The sequence below is a fragment of the Delphinapterus leucas genome, chromosome 20, assembly GCF_059928025.1.
Source record: "Delphinapterus leucas isolate spDelLeu-1000000601 "Yukka" chromosome 20, BTC_Dleu_Yukka2, whole genome shotgun sequence".
Classification (NCBI taxonomy): Eukaryota; Metazoa; Chordata; class Mammalia; order Artiodactyla; family Monodontidae; genus Delphinapterus; species Delphinapterus leucas.
In genome coordinates, this window is record NC_143148.1 from 33,218,618 (window position 1) to 33,239,674 (window position 21,057).

The 21,057-nt window shown below is 52.1% G+C and overlaps 1 protein-coding gene across 16 annotated transcripts in view; it reads left to right on the top strand.

The window, feature by feature from the left end:
* Positions 1 to 21,057, top strand: part of NLRC5 (NLR family CARD domain containing 5) — a 129,943-nt gene that overhangs the window by 74,458 nt on the left and 34,428 nt on the right. For 13 of the 16 annotated variants that reach the window (XM_089903105.1, XM_089903099.1, XM_022555953.2 and 10 more), the window contains 18 exons: positions 818 to 901; positions 1,047 to 1,130; positions 2,493 to 2,576; positions 2,699 to 2,788; positions 3,411 to 3,470; positions 4,944 to 5,009; positions 5,507 to 5,590; positions 7,485 to 7,568; positions 8,525 to 8,614; positions 10,818 to 10,886; positions 11,676 to 11,744; positions 12,482 to 12,565; positions 13,088 to 13,171; positions 14,412 to 14,501; positions 16,401 to 16,445; positions 17,383 to 17,472; positions 18,356 to 18,439; positions 20,727 to 20,810. In XM_089903105.1, coding sequence (XP_089759231.1) covers positions 818 to 901; positions 1,047 to 1,130; positions 2,493 to 2,576; positions 2,699 to 2,788; positions 3,411 to 3,470; positions 4,944 to 5,009; positions 5,507 to 5,590; positions 7,485 to 7,568; positions 8,525 to 8,614; positions 10,818 to 10,886; positions 11,676 to 11,744; positions 12,482 to 12,565; positions 13,088 to 13,171; positions 14,412 to 14,501; positions 16,401 to 16,445; positions 17,383 to 17,472; positions 18,356 to 18,439; positions 20,727 to 20,810 — 1,425 coding nt within the window. The remainder of the gene's footprint in view (positions 1 to 817; positions 902 to 1,046; positions 1,131 to 2,492; positions 2,577 to 2,698; positions 2,789 to 3,410; positions 3,471 to 4,943; positions 5,010 to 5,506; positions 5,591 to 7,484; positions 7,569 to 8,524; positions 8,615 to 10,817; positions 10,887 to 11,675; positions 11,745 to 12,481; positions 12,566 to 13,087; positions 13,172 to 14,411; positions 14,502 to 16,400; positions 16,446 to 17,382; positions 17,473 to 18,355; positions 18,440 to 20,726; positions 20,811 to 21,057) is intronic. The other 3 variants (XM_089903108.1, XM_089903113.1, XM_089903109.1) reach the window with 2 other exon arrangements.

Below are 21,057 nucleotides of genomic sequence, written 5' to 3' on the forward strand. Positions count from 1 at the left end.
TGCTTTGGACAGGGTATTTAACCTCTCAGCCTGAGTCTCTTTATCCCTAAAATGAATCAGTAATAATACCTACTTGATAGGGTGTTGGGAGAATGAGATGAAATAATGCATGAAAAACACTTCGTGGCACAGTTCCTGGCACAGAGTAAAGGCTTGATATGTGTAGTAGCTAGAGAAAAGTTTAGGCTGCAATAACAAAGAATCCCTCCCCCTCCATATACAGTGGATTAAATAATGTGGTGGTTTTTGTTTTTGTTTTCACTCTTATGGAAGACTCAGAGGTAAGTGGTCCAGGTCAGTGGGATGGCTCAGCTCCACATGGCCATGAAGAGACCCAGGCCCCTTCCATGGTTGCAGCATCATCTCCTTGGGCATCTTGCTCTGCATGGTCAGAGCTGGGTCGCAGACACATCTGTGCTCTGGCTTGGGGGAAAGTAAAGAGAGAACACGGATTAGACATGCCCAATGGGTTAAAGCTCAGTCCCGGAAATAGAGCACATCCTTTCCATTCACATTCCAGTGGTGACAACATAGTCGGAGTCGTATGGTCACACTGAGCTGCAGGGGAGGCTGGGAAACACCACCTCTGGCCGGGAAACCATGTTCCCAGTGATAGCTACAGCGGAGAATGGGTTTTGGTAGACGATTAGCAGTGTCTGCCATAATATGTACTTGTTACTACTACAACAATTACAGCAACAACTAGTACTATTGCCATTACTGGATTAAATTCCATCTCTCAGAGGAGGGAATGGGTGATGAACTCTAAGCCCTGCCCACCACTGATCTTCTGCCACTTCGCCTCTTCCCGTGGCAGCTTTAAGAGCAGGAAGTGTGGGGACGCCTTTGCCAAAGCCCTCTCCAGGTGCTTGCCGACAATGGGGAGCCTGAAGAAGCTGGGGTGAGTCAGGGCTTGGGACCGAGATGGATCCTCAGCCAGCAATGCTTGGAACTCTCCTCCCGCCCCTCAACCCTGCACAGGGCAGATTCCTGGTCTGTCCCCTTTCCCATCCCCATTCTTCCCACTATCTTTGCTTACCCTGTAGGTTAGCAGGAAGTAAGATCACTGCTCAAGGCATCAGCCACCTGGTGCAGGCTTTGCCCCTCTGTCCACAGCTGGAAGAGATCAGGTGAGTGATCTCCAGGAGGGCTCGCTGGCTGAGGGGAGGAATCACTGTCCAGGTCCCAGGGCCCCCCTTGAGCCTGGACTGGGTCCTGTATATTCCATTAGGGTCTGGCCACTACTTTTTCAGTGAGACCCAGAGAGGAGAGGCATCAATCCAAGAACTGGGTGGGACTGGATCCAAACACAAGGCTCCCAGAGACCCCAGAGAAGTGCTAATATTTTGGGACATCTTGAAGGAGCTTGAGTTTTGAGGGTCCCTCCCTTCTTTCTGTGACCCTGAGAGAAGGCAGGTGCTGTGTGGGTACACATAAAGGCATGAAACACACACATACGTCCACATTCATGCACGTATGTGCGCACACACTTGCACTTGCCTGCTCACTTAAGTATATGCCACACATACATGCACATGTGGAGCACACACATGCCTGCACACTTAGATCCACATACACAGCTAAGCACGTATGTATGAATATACTCCTGCCCTATGTCTGTGATGAATGGCCTGAGAAGGGTGGGACCAGGGATCCTCCTTAGCAGCTGTCTGGCAGGACCACTGCTGCCTAATATGGCACCTTTATGAGATTTAGAAAAGACACTCCTTCATCCAGGCAGATGCAGCCCAGCAGTAGGGTGCACTGCTTGTCGAGTGGAGCATTAGCTGGGCCAGAGCTCTGCTCTGTCCCCTCTGCTGGGTGTCTTTGTTCATGATCACTCTGGGTGATGGGGGAAAAGATTAAGGTCACTCTCAATAATTAAGAAAGAAAAGTAAATGTCAACAAGTTCACGATTTCTGATCCTTTGTCCTGACCAAGTGATTACACACAGAGGCACCCTTATACTCTTCAGCTGTTTTGTCCCTCTAGCTAGGAACCCAGGCAGGGCTGTTTGTGGACCCCGTTTGACAGGTGGGGAATGTGAGGTCAGAAATGAAAGTGCTTGGCCTAGGGCTTTGGGTGAATCAGGGCCAGAGGAGAGGCTGCAAGCAGCTTCTCCTGCATCCTAGTCTGCCTATCACCTGGGAACCAAGAGGCCCGGCTGAACTCAGGCCTCAGGCACATCCCAGACAGAGCCTAGAGAGCAGGGCGCTGGGTCCCCTCATCCCACCTCATGAGGCCTTCACAGTCCATCATCTGGATCCCTTGGGCCACCAGGCAGAAACTCTCCCAGAGGGACTGAACTGGGATGGAAGTGAAGCCAGCAGAGGGCCTTTCCTCCTAGCTGGGCCTGCTGGATACCACGAACTTCTCGTAGGCCCCTATCTTGTGTCTCCTGCATGAAGATGGCCACGCTTGTCGCCTGCCACCTGGGGCTCCCAAGTCTCTCAACCCCAGGGCTGAGGGACTGGGCCTCGGTCTCCCTACAGTTTTCGGGACAACCAGCTCAAGGACTGGGAGGTGCTGAGCATCGTGGAGGTACTGCCTTGCCTGCCGCGGCTCCGGAAGCTTGAGTAAGCTGTCTTTCCACCATCCCTGCCTGAGTGACCTCCCCCTCCTCCCTTGGAGAGCAGAAAGAGTCTGGGGTGGATGGGATGGGGGATTCACTCCTGACACCTTTGCCACAATCATGCAGCCTGAGCCTCAGCAATGTCTCCGTGTCAACACTCCTCTCCTTGACGAATGTGGCGGTCACGTGCCCCACCGTCAGGATGCTACAGGTCAGGTGAGCAGGGGGAATGGGATCCTGGCCTTCAGGGTCTTGAGAAAAGGGGAGGAGAAAGTGGGGATGGGAAAAGGAGGAGGCCACCGGTCTGCAAGACCTACGTGTGCGTTCATGAGTCTGTTTTACTCAATCAGTATCTCCAGAGCCCAGCTCAGGCCTGGCACCTCGTACTCAATAAATAGTGAATGAGTGGAAAGATAAATGGATAGACGGATGGATGGGTGGTTGAGGGAATGAATCAACAAATCTAGGAACAATAGGCAGAGTGGAGGGAATCCTGAGTCCCGTGTCGCTCTCCGTGGTGCTGAACTAGCCAGTTGGGGTCGCGGGGTAGATGAAGTGTAATGCCTCTTAATCCCAACACTGTGGCTCCTATAGAAACTCTCAGCATTCCTAACTTTTATAATTTTTCTAGCAAAAATTGTTTTCCTGACTTTTTAAAACACTCAGGATTCGTCTAGCAACGACATAGTCACAATTTTACATGTCTGATATTGAGCACTTTTGCCAGTTCTGTTTCTGTGTCGATTACAAAATCAGCTTTCTCTGGATGTTTGGGGCAGCACAGGTGCACAGGTAGGGCTGGTGTACTGGTTTCACGGCTCAGTGTCTGACCCTGCAGGAAGGCGGACCTCATCTTCCTTCTCTCCCCACCCACAGAGACGGCTACAGAGCTACAAGGGTAAGAAGCTAGGGATGGGGTGGGTTTGGGCTCATTCTGAGAAGCAATCTGGGCTTAGGTAGTTGTGGGGAAAAGTGGCAAAAAGAGTTTAGGAAGAGGTGGAATGTGGGGATTTTTCTTGCTACTGCTCCCCTGGGAAATGACTTACTTCTCAGAGTTGGCCAAGGACTTAGCTTCCTCTAGTGTCTCTGGACCACATCCAGCTCCTGTGATGAGCGGGCATCACCAGAAGTCTCAGAGTGAATCAGACCCTTAGGGAGGACATGAAGATGTGGTGAGACTGGCGATACTACGCAGGGAAAACTCTTCCAATTAAAAAAGGAGGAAGGCAATTATGGTACCGACATCTTAGACTTGTTCTGAGAATTAAATGAATTAACACACTTAAAATGCCTAGAGCACTGCTGGCATCCAGTTGCCATTCAAGTGCTAGCTGTTCCAGCTGTGCATGGATTCCAGCTTGGCCAGTCCTTACTGGGCAGAAATAGGGAAGTCGCCTTCCCATTAAAGAACTTTCTGTGTTTCCCTCACACCCCTCCCTGTGAGACGCAGAAACACATGAAGTTGTATGTCCTCATGCAAGTCCTTTCCCTGCTCTGAGCCTCAGTTTCCTCACCCGTACAGGGATCTGGGAGGACCAATGTCTTTTTACCCTCTGACTGCAGAGCCCTATGATGCCCAATACGGTAGCTACTAGCCCATGTGGCTATTTAATTTTATATTAATTAAAATTGAATAAAATGATCATTTCAGTTCATCAGCCACTTTAGCCACATTTCAAGTGCTCAATGGCCACAGGTGGCTAGTGGCTCCCATAGTGGATGGAACAAATACAAAACATTTCCGTCCTTGCAGAGAGTTCTTTTGGACAGCACTGATCTAGAAGTCTATGAAAATCCATGATGTTCCAGTATCCCTGCAGACCCCGGTCCTCCCCTGGCCCAGTTGGAGAGAACACTTGGTGGTGCCTTGGCTTCCCACAGCCTGCACCCACATGCAGTCCATGCTCCTGGCCTTCTGAATCACAGATGGTACATCTACAAATGGAGACCATGGCATCTTAGACAATAGCAGCTTCTTTTCACTAAGCCTGCACTTTGCTAAGCTTGCCTATGCTGGGCACTTGACCATACATCGTCTCATTCAGTCCTTCGATCACTATGTGTTGGATGTTGTCATCCCACTTTAGAAAAGAGAAAACTGGGGCTCAGATGGGTGAAGTGACTTACCCAAGGCCATACAGCTATATATGGCAGAGCCAGAATTTGAATAAAGGTCCCAATTGACCTTAAACCTTTTGCCCTGCTGCTTTGCTGAGTAGCACCTTTAGTACCTTCAGGCAACCATCTTTGTTATTCATTCACTGTGGGTCATGCTATAGGGTGTTCAGTTCCTAGAAACCAAGGGAAGAGGTTTGGTCCATCAGGCCCTGGACTCCTGAGCCCAGGCCAGTGTTGGATTTGTTCTTGCCAGAGACCCAGACCTACGGGGCAATGCCAACCAGAGGAAAGAGGCTCAGAGGAGAAGCCTGGCACTCAGGTACCTCAGTGGGATGGGATCCATTGCTTTGAGGGGAGGGATATGATATGGGGGGAGGGTCCCTTCCCAGAGGAGGCACGGCAGGGGCAGGGAGGATAAAGGGAGAAGCAGATGTGGAGCGGGGAAAGGACATGAGTAACCCATCCCGGCCTGAGCAAGGGACACTTGTCATAACAACAATAATAGCTGTAATTTAATGGGCCCTTGCTTTGTGCTTGGCACTGTAGTATTTTATATCCATTACCTCATTGTGATTCTTTTGAAAACCCTGCAAAGTACACATTATTAGTCCCATTTGATAGAGGAGAAAACTGAGTCTCAGATAGGTTAGGTGCCTTATCCCAGGTGACCCAGCTACTGAAAAACAAGGCCAAGATTAGACCCAGGTCTGCCGGCCTCCTGGCTGCTGCAGCTCCTTCCTGGTAGCCGCACTCAGAGCCACAGGAGGCATAGCATAGCTTCTTACCTTGAGCCTCTCGGCCCTACGCCCGCCGCAGGCTCCAGAAGTGTCAGCTCGGGGTCCATGATGTGGAAGTGCTCATAGCCCAGCTCCGGGAAGGTCCACACCTGGATGAAGTGGAGTGAGTATGATGGGGAGCGCTGGGACAGGAGACAGAAAGGGAGGGCAGGGCAGCGTAGGCAAGGCCTCAGCTTTGGGTGGACGGTGTGGGGAAGGGCATGCTGCTTCATTAAGAATTTGGGGGAATCAGATCATCCTAACAGCTACCATTATTTAGCACCCGTCCTGTCCCAGGTGCTTTTACATACATCCTCTCATTTAATCCTTATATCTCTATGATGTAAGTACTGTTACTATGTGCATTTTATAGTGGAGGAAATTAAGCCATGGTAAAGGTAAATTTGCTCAAGGTCACAAGTCTAGGAAGAGTCTAGGGCAGGATTCAGGCTCAGACAGTCTGGCTCCTGGCCTCATCCTCACTGAGATCTGCGAAGCAGAAACCTCATCACGTGTAGTCTTGTCTTCCAGACCACAGCCCTCAGGGTCCCCTCACGCTGTCTTCCTCCCAGAGTAGCATGAGATGACCTTCTCTTTTTGGGCTGGAGAAATTCCCATGATGTCCAGCTCCTGAGCAGAGCCTTTGAGAGTGGGGTTTGGGGATTGGTGGAGGTCCTGTCATGTCACCGGGAAGGGACCCCTGCCACGGTCATCCGAGGAAATCAAATGGGCATGAAGGTGGGGTGATGAAATGCCATCATGTATTTTGAGTGGCCCCACCCTAGGGCAAGATGGACGGGGTGAGGGCTGCCTTGGTGACCAAAGCTTGAGCCTTGACCTTGTCCCATTGGGAGAACCAAGACAGGATTAGAAGGTGGTTTTTACCCAACTCACATACTTCCACCCACCTCGCCACCACCAAGCCTGTCCCTCCCCCAGTTTTCTCACCTGCAGGTGTGCCCCATCACCCACCTGGTTACACAGACCAGACACCTCTCAGCTCCCTTGCCCTCCTCCTATAGCCAGTCCATCCTGAGTCGACCTACCCCCTATAGAGTTCTCAAAACCGTTCTCTTGGGGACTTCCCTGGCAGTCCAGTGGTTAAGACTCTGTGCTTCCACTGGAAGGGGCACGGGTTCGATCCCTGGTCAGGGAACTAAGACCCCGCATGGTCTGGGACTAAGATCCTGCATGCCGTGCAGCGCTGCAAAAAAAAAAAAAAGTTCTTTTTTCTCCATCCTCTTCATCCACCTCCCTAGTCCAGGCCCTTCTCATCTCACTTGGATACCTCCTCACTAGGCTTCCATCCTGGCCACCTCCACCTGGCAGTGAACTGCCTTTTACTGCCTGCCCCCTTCCCAGTGCTCAGGATAAGCCCAAATCCTAAAATGCTGTGTGATCCAGAACCGTGCCCCCAACCCCACAAGCCCCATCTGACCCCACCCTCCCACTCCATCTTTAATGCAGACATATCTGCTCTTTTTCAAGTCCTCTAATGTGCTATGTCATGGGATCTTTGACTGTGCTGTTCCTACTGCCAGGAACACCCTTCCCCCATCTCTCTCCCACCCCTTACCTATTGAACTCCTAGTTTTTCTAGCAAGTAGCTCAAACATCAGGCAAGCCTTTCCTGGTCCCCAGACTAGATCAGATTTCCCGATAAGCGTGGAGCTCACCACAAGAAGTAATTATGTAGGTTGCAGCATAAAGAAACAGTTGAGGATGGGGCCTTGAAGTCAGGCTGCCGGAGTTCAAATCCCAGGCCCAACTTTGAGCAAGTGTTTTAACCGTTGTTAACTCATCAGTAAAATGAGGAAAATAATAGTGCCTACTTCGTAGGGCTGTTATGAGGATTAAATATCCAATAATTGTAAGAGCATCTAGGACAGTGCCAGGCACGTGGTACGCAATCTTTCAACGTTCATTATAATTGAGTCTCATTTGTTGGAGGGATGCTTTGACTGTGTGAACGCTGAGGGTTGAGGGGCAGCACAGGACATCAGGCCCCTCTGTCTCAGCCTCTCAGGGAACCAACTGGAAGATGAAGGCTGTCAACTGATGGCGGAGGCTGCACCCCAGCTGCACATCGCCAGGAAGCTGGAGTGAGTCACCCGCCCCACTGTCGACTACCGCGGGGGCCCAGGAGAGCCCCAGCTGGTCCCCGCCACCCCTGGTCCCCGTGCCCACAGTCACCAGAGACAGTGCTGCTTCACCGGCCAGCTCTGCTTTCTCTCCCAGCTCCAGCGCAGGCGGAGTGGTTCAACCATGCCTTGCATGCCTCTGGCATGAGCTACTTTGTTCCAGTTATTAAAATCCCTTGAACATGTAGAACGTGTTCACCGTACATCAGTAGCTTGTATTCCAGTTTGTCCTGACAACGGCCCCGGGGTGGGGTGGGACGCGGAGTTGCACTGGGGCAGCGCTAGGGTATTGGGTGGATGGGTGCTGGGCTGTTGGAGTGGGAAGTGGTACGGTGGGATATGGTTTTGGGGTGAAGGGTGGGTCGTTGTGGTGGTGGAACGAGAAGAAAGGGTAGTAGGCTATTGGGTGTGCTGTGGTGTTGCACGGTGTGGGCTAGGGGTGCTATTGGGTGGGGGGGATATGTTGGGGTCTTAGCATCAAGTGGGAGTGGGAGTGGGGGAGTGTTGAGGTTAGGGTATCAGTGGTTTGGAGTCTTGGCTTTGCATTTAGACCCTGGCTCTGTCACTCAGTAGCTTTGTGACCCTGGGAAGGTAACTTCCTATCTCTTGGCCTCAGGTTCCCCATTGGTAAAATGGGATTAAAATGGTGAGTTTTTTTCAGACCAGAAAACTGAGGATCAGAGAAGCAAAAACAGTGAGTCAGCTCTTACTGCTCCAGCTGGAGGACCTTATTCTCTGTGTGGGGCAAGAGGTCATATGTTTCATGGCTCACCCTTTAAGACGCCCTGGTTAAAGACCCAGGACATTCCACGAGTGACAGCCAGCCAGCTGCTGAGCCAGGAGGAGGCGGCTGGAGCTGTGTGGCGCTGGGGACTCCAGCCGCCTGCTAATGGCCGTCTTCCTCCTCCTCTCCGCAGCCTCAGCAGCAATGGGCTTTCTCTGGCCGGGGCGTGCCGTGTGCTGAGTGCAGTGAGCATGTGCCGGACCCTGGCAGAGCTACATGTCAGGTAGGGACTCCCCGTGCACCACCATCACCCACTCTCACCTCTAGCGTGGAGCTCTTGGGCTCTCCTGTCGTTCTCTCTAAGTCCTTGGAATTCTTTCTGGCCCCAGGCCTTTGAGACCTGTGGAAGATGCTGGTGCCCCGCCCAGACCCCCTTTACAGCTGGGTGCCCGTTCCCAGCTGCTGTGGGTGTTGGTTGCACACAGCTTATACCTCCTCCAGAGAAATGCCCTGGGCCGCTAAGAGCCAGTGATGCCTGGGAGGTTACACACCCCCTTATCCTCCCAGCCAGGAGTGGCCAGTGACAGAGGCAGAGGTATAACCCTCCGGCCCCCTTACCTCCGGTGAGACAAACTTTTAATGCTATTGACGTTACCAAGTCCAAGCTCACTCTGGTCGCCGCTCGACAGGCCAATGAATCAGAGACGAGATGTTGAGGCAGACGGAGAAGATGGCAGACTAGTGTCTCCGAGAAACCATCTCATTGGGGTTTGGATGCCAGTTTCTTTTATAGCACAGAGAGGGGGAGGAGATGAGGAAGTAAAAGGGCCATAAGTTTTGCAAATGTACCCTGGAATGGCCAGCCTTGGGGAGGGGATGTGTTAATTTCTTCTTTCTTGCAGCCAGCCACAGGTGGGCGGGGTCAGGATGCTTCCCTGAACAAAGGCACTTTGGTTTAACATTCAGGCAGAGGGGCAGGGTTCTCCAAGGCAGGCCATTATGTACAGACAGTATCCTTTTAGTGAACAAAAGCAACGGGAAGCAAAGGTTAAAGTAAAAGAAACAGATCCAACAGGTAGTCAGGTTTGGCTCTTCTGTGTTGCATTCATGCTTCCTGTGGGATCAGGCTGAGGACCTGCCCTGTCCTTCTTCCCTCGGTCCCTGAGATCAGACCCTCAGTACATCATGTACACAGTGACCAAGTGACTCTGTTTCTAAGGGAACCCGACCTCAGACAGGGCCCAACCTTATTTCTGTGAGTCTCCACATTCAGTCTGGGCAGCTGAGGACAGATGCTAATTAATGTCAACACAGTCCCCACCCATAGGGGCTCTCCTGCTTTAAACACCCCTTAAAGGAGGAAAGAGAGACCAGATTCACCCACACGGTGGTACTAGGGCCCTTGGTTCACTGTGTATAATGAATCAGTAAAGGCCCCTAGGGCATTCCAAATGACACTCCATTCACTTCTAGGAATTTATAATGAAGAAATTACCGTGACTGTGCAAACACTTTGACCTGCAGGGATGTTCACCTCAGTATTGATTATAACAGGAAAAAAATGAAAATAACTTAAATCTTTAACAGCAAGATATTAGTGATACTAGTTAAGTAAACTAAGTTGCCTCCAGAGAGAAGAACTGATGGAACCATGATATAGCTGCAGCTTTAGTGTGGAGGGATGACTCTGGCATATTAAGTAAACATAAAAATTTTAATTCATCAGGGAATTCCCTAGTGGTCCAGTGGTTAGGACTCGGTGCTTTCACGGCCGTGGTCCAGGTTCAGTCAGATGCCACAAGCCGCGCGGTGTGGCTAAAAAAAAACAACAAAAACTTAAAGAAACATTTTTTTAAATTCCTCATTTTTATAGTAAAGCTTTTCAATCAAACTGAAAGCTAGAGAGAATGGTATAATGAACTCCCCAGCTCCCACCAATAATTATCAACATCATGTAACCCTTGCTTCATCTGTCCTTTGAAATATTTAAAAGGGAATTTTTAAAAGGGAGTTTGTAAATTTAATCCCATCTTTTAAGAAAGAAAAAGAAAGAATATTAACTGCATTAAGAAGACAGAAGACTTGAAGGACTCACTCCACATGTTATCATCAGTGATAATTGATATGTGGAAGAGATTGTGGGTGATTTTTCTTTATTTTCTTCTTATTTTTCTACATTTTCTAAGTTCTCCAGAGGGAAGAAGAATAACTTTTGTCATGGGAAATATATATATAACATTCACTTGGAAAGGCGAGGTTAGGGATGCTCTGGACTCTCAGTGCCTGTCCCGACCTGGCAGTGGCCTCACCGCACAGGGGTGAGTACCCTCAGGCGAGAGAAGACATCAGGGCAAAGTCGGAGGAAGTGCCGCAGCTAGAGGCAGGGGGAGGGCACCTTAGAGGTCCCTGGAGGCCAGGCTAGAAATAAGACGTAGCAGCAGCTGGGCCCACCAGCAGCTACCTCCTCCCTCCCCTCCTGTCTGCAGCCTGCTGCACAAAACTGTGGTCCTCAAGTTTGCCCCAGAGCCGGAGGAGCAGGAGGTGATCCAGAAAAGGTAGGGCCAGGACCGTCCCCTCCTTGACCGCCACCGCTGGACGGTGTAACTCAACAGCCGGGGGGGACCTTGACAAATTCACAGAGGCACAAGAAGCCAGCAGGCTTGGCTGGGGATGAAGCCCTAAGGGGAGGCTCAAAGGACAAACTGCCTCCCCATTTCCCAAGTGGTACCTGAAGACAGCCCTGGGATGCCAGATGCAGACAGCAGACTGGGGCAGGGGTGGGGTAGCCAGAGAGCTACACGTGGGAGACGGAGTCCCTTCAGCCTAAACCCAGAGGATAGCCTGGCGTGTAGCTCTGATTCTGGTCAGAACTTCTGGCTGCCTTTGGCACAAGGACCCTTTAGAGGGTGTTTGCCTCCACCAGGGTGCCTTCCTGGATTGCCCCAGGCCAGCACCTGAGCAGAGACTCAGCTCTTTGCTCCTCAGTGTGCACCTACAATCTCTTCTGTAGGGTCTGAGCTTTAGAAGGCTTGCTTGCAGCTGAGGCTGACATTTTTGAAGGCACTGCTGGTGATGAGATTAATGATCCTAAGAGCCAAGGTTAACTGAGCACTTACTTTGCACCAAGCAGCAAACTAAGACAATTCACCTGTTCTCCCAGTAGCAGGCTAAGTGATTTGTCCCAGGTCACACAGCCAGGAAGCCGAGAAGCCCAATTGGAACCAAGGTCTGACTGTCCCCAGGTCTCATATAGGGATTGAATGGTGGGAAGTGGGTCTAAGGCTGGAGTCTGAGGCAGTGGATGAGGTGTCTGCTCAGCATGGCCTTGGTGTGTGTCCCTCCAGGGCTGCGTTTCCTGGCAGCCTTACGTTCCAGATGCCTTCTGATCCGCTCCCGTGCGCCCCAAGGATCAGGTACCGTGATGGCCTGCGGGCCCCGAGCATGGTTCCCGCCTCCCCACTTCCTGGGCACAGAGCCTGTCCCGGGTCCCCAGTGCCAGGTGCCCCCTGGAGGACACAACCTAAGCAGGACATAACCTGCTGTCATGTCCTGGTTTTCCTGCCTCCCATCTCCCCTGCCCAGCCCACCCCAGAAGGGGCTCACACGGCAGACCCCCCAGTCACCTTCCCTGCCCACGGTTCCCACCCCCCTTAGCTCCCCCGACCTCCAGTAGCTGAGGGGTTGTGGGAACTCTGGATGGAGAAAATGGGGAGCACGCGGCCCCTTCGTTCCTGATCCTGGGGCCTAGGCCTGGGGACTCAGCTCAACCTCCACAGGGCTCCCATCACAACTCTTCCAGCCTCCTCTCTGATTCTGTCCATCTGAATGCCCCTCCCTGTCTGTCTATTCTCTGGCACTCAATTTCTCTCAGTCTCTCTCTGCGTCTGTCTCCTTCCCTCCCTCTCTTATCTCGGTGTCTCTCCATCTTGGTCTGCCTCTCTCTGTGTCTCTGACTCTCTCTGGCTCTTCTCTGCCCATGTGACATCTCACGTGTGCTGTGTGTCGGTCCCTCTTTGCCTGTCCGGGTGCCCGATGCATCCCAGTCCCCTTTCCACAAGCCTCTCTGCCTGTGTTATCTGGGGGTGGGGAGCCCCGCTCGCCTCTGTTGAGCTGGGCAGGCGCTGCAGGGTTGTGGTCCTACCCTCCCTAGGCTGACACACTGTGCCTTGCAAGCCCAGCACCTAGAGCACCTCTGCAAAGCACTGGGAGGAAGTTGCTGCCTCCGTCACCTCGAGTGAGTGGTTGCTGGAAGGCGGGGTGGTGGGGCCCATTAGTGGGTAGGTGTTAGTGTGTTGTGTTTTGTTCTGTGTTTTAAGATTTAGGGTCATCTATTCTTTCCCCGCTGCAATCAGGAACCCCTTAGAGAACCTGGTGAAAGTTGTGACTCTTCCCCCTAAAATACAGGTTCCCCCATATTTGACACTCTCTGAAGCCCAAGCCTAACCCCTCAGGGGTCACAAACCTGAGGATGAGAACCCGAGGGGAGGGACTTCCCTGGAGGTCCAGTGGTTAAGACTCCATGCTTCCCATGCAGGGGGCGCGGGTTGAATCCCTGATTGGGGAACTAAGATCCCACATCCACATGCTGGGAGACCCCAGCTGATCCAGTGCCATGTGCTGAGATCCGGCCTGGCAGCCCAGGACCATATCCCAGTTTCAGGAGAAGCTGAGTGACTGGGGTGGAGAGGCGAGCTCCTGCTGTCTCCACCCCCGCCCTCTGCTGACCTGTCCTGTCCTGTCCGCGTGCCCCTCCCAGCTTATCAGGCAACGCTCTCGGGGACAAAGGTGTGGCCCTGCTGGCTCAGCTGCTTCCAGGGCTGGGCGCTCTGCAGTCCTTGAAGTGAGTAGCCCTCTGGGCAAAGCCTCTGAGGTTTGATCTCTGGATGAGAGCATGTGTGTGGGAAGGGGGGAAGGAGATGACGGGGTGGGGGGATATTCTGTGTCCCATCTCACTCCCTCCTGAGGTTATCATAAAGGTTACATCAGACAATGCATGTCAGCCACCGGGGCCAGTCCCTGACACGTGGCCAGTGCCCAGGACAGGGTAGTTACTACTGTGTTTCTCACTAAAATAGACACTGGTCTCTGTGACTCAGCGATCCAGCTGCTGAGTTAAGCCTTCGTTTCTCAAGCCTGTCTCCCTGTCTCTGCACAGGCTCTCTGGGAGGCCCAGGCAGGCAGGGCTGGGAAGTATTACCTGATTAATATAACAGCTGGCAGCTGGCCCTGGGGCAGGGTGGGGTGGAGGGGAGGGGCCGTTTGACTGGGGGGCCCTGGCCAGGTAGGCAGGGAGGGTTTGGACTAGAGAAGATACCCAGGAAGGTTCCCTGGGGAGATTTGAGAGCCCTGAGCACCTGGCAGAGATGGGGGAGATGTGCACTACGGGAGGGAGGCCCTGGAAGGAGGCTGTGAACGCCCAGACTTTGCCTGCAGCCAGCCAGAGTTTCTAGGCCCTTAAAGCTCCCTGTGCTCCTAGCTCACATGCCCCCCCCCTCCTCCCTGGCTCTTCTGGGCCCGACGGAGAGGCTTCCTGGCCGCAGCAACCTGGTCAAGACCCCAGGTTCCCAGTGTCCCTGGACAAATTACATCACCTTCTCTGAGCCCCTGGTTTCCAGTCAGTTAACACATAAACTCTGGAGGCAGTGGCTATGGTTTTCGCTGTAACCAGTGCTGTGGCCTGTGGGCACTGCCTGCTCAGGCCGCCTTTCGTTGGGAAGCTGGGACCAGAGGAGGTTGCTTCTGTTCCTGTTTGGGGCCTGCAGGGGGCGGAGGGGGGGGAGGGGGGGTGGGAAGGCCTCGCTGCCATTGCAGGCAAATTTTATGCAAATTGGAGTTCCAATCTCAGCTCTGTCACCAACATGTCTCATAATCTTGGGCAAGACCTTGCTGCCCTCTGGACCTCAGTTTCCCCATCTGTGCAATGGGGAGTTGGCAGAGGTGCTCTGACCATCCGGGGTTCAGTGTGTTCCATCGTCTGGAACAGGGAGGGACAGCCCTCCCCTGCCCTGTGCTCTGACCACAAAGAGGGTGTTTTTGAGTCCTGAGTGACTTCTGTCAGCATCATCCCTCTGATTCTCCAGCCTCAGTGAGAACGATTTGTCCCTGGATGCTGTGTTCAGTTTGACCCAGTGCTTCTCTACTCTGCCGTGGCTTGTGCACTTGGACTTCAGGTGAGAGTATCCCTGGGACCCCACTCTGCCCCTCATCTGTCCCATTCACGGTATAGCATCCTCAGGGCCCTGGTATGATACCAGGTCCAGTGAACATTCAATGAGTGTCTGTGAAATGAATGAATAGATGAATGAGTGAAATATAGCTCCAGGGACACTCAAATTTCTCCAAATTCACCGCGGGGCACAATCCGTTGACTCTCCTGTAGTTACTCTCTGGATTGTCCTGGGAGACTTTTAAGGAAACTGGGAGCTCTCTGGTGGGAGCTTGAGTTCTCAGGGACCCACCTGAATTGTGGGGTCTCTGGAGCTGATAAGAGTGTAGAAGGGAAGGCAGCTAGCCAAGCGGCCCTGGCCAAGGCAAAGCAGATCATCCATGGTTTCAGGTGAAGTCCACCTATTCCTCCCCTCCCTGCTTCCAAGAACCGGTGTTACGGTAGCAGACAGACCACGTTCAAATACAGGCTCACCACTTCCCTGCTGTGCCGCTTTGAGCACGTCACTGCATCTCTTGATACCTCAGTTTCCTGATCTGTGAAGCAGGGGTAAGAATACTTCCTTAAAACCATAAACAAGATGGAAAGACAACCCTCAGATCAGAATGGGAGAAAATATTTGCAAACAAAGCAACTGACAAAGGATTTATCTCCAAAATTTATAAGTAGCTCATGCAGCTCAATATCAAAAAACCAAACAACCCAATCCAAAAATGGGCAGAAGACCTAAATAGACATTTCTCCAAAGAAGATATATAGATTGCCAGCAAACACATGAAAGGATGCTCAACATCACTAATCATTAGAGAAATGCAAATCAAAACTGCAGTGAGGTATCACCTCACACCAGTCAGAATGGGCATTATTAGAAAATCTACAAACAACAAATGCTGGAGAGGGTGTGGAGAAGAGGGTACCCTCTTACACTGTTGGTGGGAATGTAAATTGATACAGCCACTATGGAGAACAGTATGGATGTTCCTTAAAAAACTACAAATAGAACTGCCATACGACCCAGCATTCCCACTACTGGGCATATACCCTGAGAAAACCATAATTCAAAAAGAGTTATGTACCACAAGGTTCATTGCAGCTCTATTTACAATAGCCAGGACATGGAAGCAACCTAAGTGTCCATCAACAGGTGAACGGATAAAGAAGATGTGGCACATATATACAATGGAATATTACTCAGCCATAAAAAGAAACGAAATTCAGTTATTTGTAATGAGGTGGATGGACCTAGAGACTGTCATACAGAGTGAAGTAAGTCAGAAAGAGAAAAATACCATATGCTAACATATATATATATATATATATGGAATCTTAAAAAAAAAAAGTTCTGAAGTACCTAGGGGCAGGACAGGAATAAAGACGCAGATGTAGAGAACTGGACTTGAGGACACGGGGACCGGGAAGGGTAAGCTGGGACGAAGCGAGAGAGTGGCATGGACATATACACACTACCAAATGTAAAATAGATAGCTAGTGGGAAGCAGCCACGTAGCACAGGGAGATCAGCTCCGTGCTTTGTGTCCACCTAGAGGGGTGGGGTAGGGAGGGTGGGAGGAAGGTTCAAGAGGGAGGGGATATGGGGATATATGTATATGTATAGCTGATTCACTTTGTTATACAGCAGAAACTAACACACCATTGTAAAGCAATTATACTCCAATAAAGATGTTAAAAAAAAAAAAACCACTTCCTTACCTCACAATTTTATTGTGAGAATCAAAGGAAATCATATCGGTGGTGTGCTTTGTATGTATATTTATTGTCCTATTTGCTGAGAAAACAGGCCACCATCCAGGTCTTGCTTGACCCAGCCTGTCTGTCTCTTGCTGCTGCCTGGGAAGGGGGCCCTTGGCCCTTTCTCAGGCTGCCGCCTCCTCTCTGCCTGCAGCTCTGAGAGCCAAAGCGTCATCCTGAGGGGTGATGGAAGAGACAGGTAAGGAGGGAAAGCTCTGAGGTTGGGGGGCCTCCCCTCTCTCTCTCTGGTCCCCATTTCTTATAGGTGCCCCCAACCCCCAGACCCATGCTGACTGTTAGCCCGGGTCTGGCAGGCTGCAATTAATCACTTCTGTAACCCCGCCCCCATGTAAATTTGCGGTAATCAGTTGCTTTCAATCTTTCCTAAGAGGGAGCACATGGGAGGGAGGGGCTGACGGGCGATGCTGCAGCAGAGCAGGTGTTAGGAGAGCGGATGTGTGGGAGGGTAGAGGGGAGCCGCTGTGTTTCTGCCACTGAGGACCTTTGCAGCACTTTGCAGCGTCCTGACTTCATATGAATCCCTGCCCTTTCACACTCTGAGTATCACGTTAGAGAAGCCAAGAACCGTTGGCGCTCTGAAAAAGTTTCCACATCTTTGCGGTAAACTAGTTCTCCGCAGTGTTCCCGGCTGCCCCCTAGTGGAGCCCGGCACCCTGGTCTCACCTGGGCCAAAGCACAGGGCTCTTAAAGCGGAGCCCCTGGGCAGAGTGCATTTCCAGCTAATGTGTTAGAGAAAAACACTGCTGTAGCAGGTGGGCTGCCTGAAGCCGGGGTGGTATTGCTTGCCGAGCTAGGGTCTCCATTTTTGGGAACTCTCTGGGTTCTTGAAGCCAAAAGAATTGAGGCACAGATAGGTGGATGATACCTACAGCAGTGGTCAGAAAGAGGAGGGCTCTGCCCTAGCTCCCCTCGACCTGCTCAGGTGCTGCCCACCTGGACAGGCATAAGCTGCTGGCATCCTCACTCTGGCGTCCCTTCCCCGGGTCTCAGTTGCCCCATCCGTACAGGGAGGGGCTTGACTGTCCCGAGGGCCCCTTCCAGCCCCGACTAATGAGTCTAGCCTTCCAATGTGGATGCTTTGAACTTTCCTTTCAAAATGATTTCCCCACTCCTAGGGATCTGTCGGCTGCTGGATCTTTGCCAGAGTTCCAAGCTGGAGCCCAGTTCTTGGGGTTTGGTCAGCGCCGCATCTCCAGGAGCTTCTGGTACCATCTTACCCACTTCTTGTTTAGGGGTAACCACAATGGGGTAAGGGGTGAGGGAGTGGAGAGCCTGGGGGTTGGGAGACGGGAAAGAGAGTTTGAGAGAAGGGGGAAGAAGTGTGAGGGCTGGTGACGGGGCTGCTGGCTCCCGCGTTCCCTGTAGAGAAGATTCTGCATTGTTTTCTCTGAAGACTTCCCAGCTCTGCCATGAGGGGCTGTGAGACCCTGGCTGGGCCCCTCCCCTCTCTGGGGCTTGATTTCCTCACCTAAGAAGAGAGACACGTTAGCTGGGGCCTGAACAGGGTTCTCTGGGGACGGGGTGGACAGGATCCCAGGCAGGTGGGACAGATCGTGCAGAGGCCCAGGGGAGTGAAGCCTTGGCTCTGGGGAAGCATTTCTGTGTGGCTAGAGCTTACACAGGGAGAGTGGAGGCGAGTGAAGACATGGGAAAGGCGTTTTGCTTTTAGCCTAAGGATAATGGGGAGCCACAGAGGGTTTTCAGCACAGGAGAGGCTGGCCAGATTTGTATTTGTTAAAGCTAAGACGCTGGCAGGGTGGAGGATTGCAGGGAGGCAAGAGGGGGAACCCAGGGGATGTTCAAGTGGCCCAGGTGAGTGACAGCGATAGCCTGGATGTAGGCAGGGGCAGTGGGGAGGACTTGGGACTGGACGAGGGCAGCTGGGCGCTCAGGGTCCTTGACTGTTTCTGTCGGAGTAGGGGGACTGGGGGCTGTAAGGGGTGGAGAGTGTGCCCTGTTGGCACTGCAGGGGCTGGCGGCCTGCAGGTTGGGGAGCAGAGTTGTTGGGAGAAGCGGAGAGCCCTTGGGGTTGGACAGGGACCCTGAGCCCTCCCTGACCCCCTCGCCCTGCCCGCTGCCCCTTTTCAGCCTCAGGGAATGTCAGCTGGAACCCTTGAGCCTCTCCCGCCTCTGTGAGACTCTGGAGAAGTGCCCGGGGCCTCTGGAAGTCAAGTAAGTATGGAGGACACAGCCGCAGGGGCACAACGTGGGCACCTGCCCAGTGACCTGGGGTGGGGTGTCCTGGTTAGAGACCAGATGAGTCCCTCCTGGTCCCTTCCTGCCAGACCCCGTAGCCCTACGCCATGGGAGTTCCCTAACCCATTGGTGGAAGGCTCCTTGCCTCCCAATGGCCCCAGCTTCAGACACCTCATCCCTCCCACTGAGAGAGGCCGTGCCGGGCCCAGGGCTTCATCTCCCCATCGGCTCAACTCAGGGCACCTGGGAGCCCCAGTCTGCCCCCCTCCACCCCTGGAGCCCCACCCTGGCACTCAGCTGGGCCTGCCTCTGTGGCTGGAGCCTGTCATTCTGAAGGCTCCTCCTCAGGGCATCCCCCAGCCTGGGTTACCAGCTCACCCCAGAACGCCTGGGTCTGTGACCAGAGACTGGGCTTAGAATCAGGAGTCCTGGCTCAGCCACCAACAAGCTGGGTAACTTTGGGCAAATGGCTTTAACCCCTCAGGCCTCAGCTTTGTCATCTGCAAAGTGGTCGGTCAGGCTTTCCTTCCCTCATCCTCGTTGTAATTTTATTACAATAATTACCTTAAAATAAAGAAACCCAAGACAAACCTCCCTCATCTAAATAACCCCGTCCCTCATCAACTCAGTGTTGTCATTTGTCCTGGTGACCTTCTCCATTTGCATATACAAGTTTTTTCCTGTTCGAAATCACAGGCCAGCTGCGTTCTGCAGTTTCACTTTCCATCGCCCCATATGTGTTTTTCCATTTTGCTACAGTTTTGGTTTTTTTTTCTTGCTTTCTGGCTCCCGCCTCAAATGCCCTCTGGTCCTTGCAACAAGCTCATTATCCATGTTGACAACTGGGGTGTGTCCTTCCATACGTCTCTCCATGTTCCAACACTTATGGATATGGAGGAAGGTGGTTTTGATGTTAACAGATACAGGATCTTAACAAGATTTGCAGTGAACTTTTGTCTCATAATAGAATATTGTGGCTTTCCTAGAATATCAGGATGTGTGGAACCAATGAATTTTCAAATAAACCATTTATTTTAGAATAGTTTAAGGCTTGCTTTCAGAAAAGTTGCAAAACTAGTGCAGAGAGTTCCCCCCACACTTGCCCCTGGTTTTTAATACCACTCATCACCATGGTACATGATGTGTACATTTTGGCATTCCAAATGCCAAAATAAAGGTAAAGTTTCTGTTGCTTAAAAAAAAAAAAAAAAAAAAAAAAAAACCCGTGTGTAAACCCCACATTGATCCCAAGCAGAGGCCGTAGCACTGTGTGTATTTGGGGTCCAGTGGAAAGCCACTGGTGTTTGTGGTCAGACCACCCCTCAGTGAACGCCTCTGCTCTGCCTGTGCTCAGAGCCCCAGGCCCAATCCCGGGACAGAGCGGGTAGTGCTGAGCCTACAGCCTGGGCCCTGGCAGAGGCTCCTCGCTTCCAGTTCCAGAGCCATAGGTGGCCCCTTTTACTGTTCCCCGCAAGGTGAAGCTGGGTCCCCCTTCAGCCAGACAGTAATGCGATGGAGATGGGCCAGGCTCCTGGCAGCCCCAGTGAGGGGATAGGGCAGCCTGCAGGGAACAAAGAAACAGGGACAGAGAGAAGGGGCAGCAAAAGGGGAGAAAGGCAGAAGGAAAATACAGTCCAAACGCCTCTGGGGGTCAGGAAGTGGCTCTAGACTCGCAGGGAGGGCTGTATGTAAACCCCAAGGTGCTTAGAGACTCTGGTTGACCCAGTCCTCCAGCCAGAGCAGAGACCAAAGGATGGATATCAGGAGTTTCTCCTAAGTGGACTGGCTTCTGATGAATTATCTAGACAAGTGATCAGCTGGTTGGTCTGGTTTTGATGGGCAGTCAGGGACCCGAGCTACCCTGCATCTCTCCTTTGCTGGCCACCATTATGTTCACTACTTTGGGTTAAGGCGGCATTGTCTTCTTAACAGGTGTGTTCTCCAGGGTACCAGTCTTCATGGCCCTCAAAATGATAATCCTACCAGTCCATGCCTTTTGGGGGAAAAATGTCTACTATAGCCCTTTAGAAATTCACAATGCACAAGGGCAGATTAAAGGCTCTGAGAAGTCCTGCAGCAAAGAAAACTAATGGGGCTTAACCCAGCATTTTCCAAGCATATATATGACCTTCCTTTTCCTCCAGCCTCAATGATAACTCAAGGACCCCAGTGTTCAGAGGGGGTGTTTTGGGCAATCCTGGCTTAGGACCCATCTAGCTTTTCCCAAGATTTCCCCACCTCATTCAGATGCTTTGTTTCACAGATTGTCCTGCAAGGTCCTGAGTGACCAGAGCCTGGAGACCCTGCTGCACCACCTACCCCGGCTCCCTGAGCTAAGCCTGCTGCAGTAAGACTGGTTTCCCCATTTCACTGTGCAGGGCTGAGGCTCTTGCATTGCAAAGCCATCCCCTTCTGCACCCTCCCCGCTTCTCTTGGGCTGTTTCATCATTTTACCTGGCACAACTGGGAGCTCAAGTCTGCTTCCAGCTCTTCCCTAATACCTTGTCAACCTCAGGGGGGAGTTATTTGACCCCTCTAGGCCTCAGTTTCCTTATCTGACAAATGGGACTAATATTCTTCAACCCTTCCCCCAG